This window comes from Chionomys nivalis, chromosome 2 (genome assembly GCF_950005125.1).
Source record: "Chionomys nivalis chromosome 2, mChiNiv1.1, whole genome shotgun sequence".
Taxonomy (NCBI): Eukaryota; Metazoa; Chordata; class Mammalia; order Rodentia; family Cricetidae; genus Chionomys; species Chionomys nivalis.
The window spans coordinates 2,213,882-2,215,633 of NC_080087.1; the positions used below are offsets into that span (position 1 = coordinate 2,213,882).

A 1,752-nucleotide genomic window follows, 5' to 3' on the forward strand; every position below is an offset into this window, starting at 1 on the left:
AATTCAGAACACTTAGAAGTAAAAAAGAAAAAAAAATCTATGATTGTTCGTAACTACATTCCCTAGATAGATATTAGGTTAATATTTTGTCTCAAGGCAACATACACTCCTATTTCTTAATAGTATTTTCATGTTTCCTACAGAATCAAGATCACACAGAAGGTACCATTTGGAAGTTGTGACCATAAAACATTCTGCATGGACTGAATGGCCAAAGGCAACCATTCAGCAGTGACAGAGTTCATCCTCTTGGGACTTACAGAAGATCCTGAGCTTGAGGTCATTCTTTTTGTAATCCTTTTAATCATTTACTTGTTTAGTGTCATGAGTAACCTAGGACTGGTTCTGTTAATCCAAATCAGTCCTCAGCTTCAGTCCCCCATGTATTTTTTCCTCAGTCATCTGGCTTTTGTTGATTTTTGCTACACCTCCTGTGTCACTCCAAATGCTCTGGTGAATTTTTTGCGTGAAATTAAAAGCATATCATTTTATGGATGTGCAGCTCAGGTGTGTTTCTTCACCACATTTTCTGTGTGTGAAGTCTTCCTGCTGTCTGTAATGGCTTATGATAGGTATGTGGCTATCTGCAACCCTTTGCTCTATGTGATTATCATGCCAAGGCAACTCTGCTTTCAAATAGCCACGACCACGTACGTGTATGCATTCGTCACAGCACTTATTCAGACGGTGACGACCTTCCTTTTGTCTTTCTGTGACTCCAACCGTGTGAACCAGTTCTTCTGTGAGGACATTCCTCTCATGGCTCTAGCTTGCTCCAGCACTCGAGTCAAGGAGCTGATGCTGTTGAGTATGGCTGGGTTCAACATATGCTGCTCTCTTCTCATTGTCCTCATCTCCTACCTGTTCATTGTGTCTGCAATCCTGAAGAAGCACTCGGGGGAAGGGAGACGGAAAGTCTTCTCCACCTGCGTTTCTCACTTGTCTTCTATTGCTATATACTATGGGACAATCATTTTTATGTACTTACAGCCTGAATCTAGCCATTCCTTAAATACAGACAAATTTGCTGCTGTTTTTTATGTAGTGATAATACCCATGCTAAACCCATTAATTTATAGTTTAAGGAATAAGGAGGTGAAAAGTGCATTAAAGAGAAGTATAGATAAGATTTTTCTGAGTATTAGTAAATGATTCAAAATAACTGAATCAATAAAACATCAGGTCAACGTGTCTAAATTTGCCTAGAATCACAGTGGTGATATCCACTAGGAGAAAATACAGGTAAACGTTTGCCCTTGGGATTAAATTCTCGTATACCTATTATATATATAATCTCACAATTATTTTAAATACTGTGATGGAAGAGGGGAAAGTCCTTGAGTAGGCATAACTGCAGTTTGTTGGGAATTTCATACTTGCATCTGCTGGTGCTGCATTCCTGTCATTTCCAGCACCCTTTCTCCATGCTTCAGCTCTCCCCATGCTGTAGCACACTGCAGTCTACATGTTGGTGTAAGGATTTTTTAAAATTATGGTCATTAAGATGGTGGCAACTTGATCTAATGATGTTTCCAAATGAGTTGATAGTTAGTGCTTTAGTGTGAATTGAAAGAAATGATCTGTGAAATAAATGATGCTGGGAGGAGCTGGGGAGACAGAGGTAAACCAATCATTCCTATCCCACTGTCATGAAACTCTGCCAACCATTTCCTGTCTGGCGTTGGAGAAATCTGGGAAAGAAGAAAGAAAGAACAAAAGAAAGAAAGGAAGGAAGGAAGGAAGGAAGGAAGG

General features: G+C 39.6%; 1 protein-coding gene across 1 annotated transcript; it reads left to right on the plus strand.

Annotated features, from left to right (window-relative positions):
* The first annotated feature begins 207 nt into the window (after positions 1-207).
* On the plus strand, positions 208-1,152 carry LOC130870185 (olfactory receptor 5AL1-like). Its single transcript, XM_057762791.1, has one exon. The coding sequence runs from the start codon at positions 208-210 to the stop codon at positions 1,150-1,152; it is 945 nt and encodes a 314-aa protein (XP_057618774.1).
* The last annotated feature ends 600 nt before the right edge of the window (positions 1,153-1,752 follow it).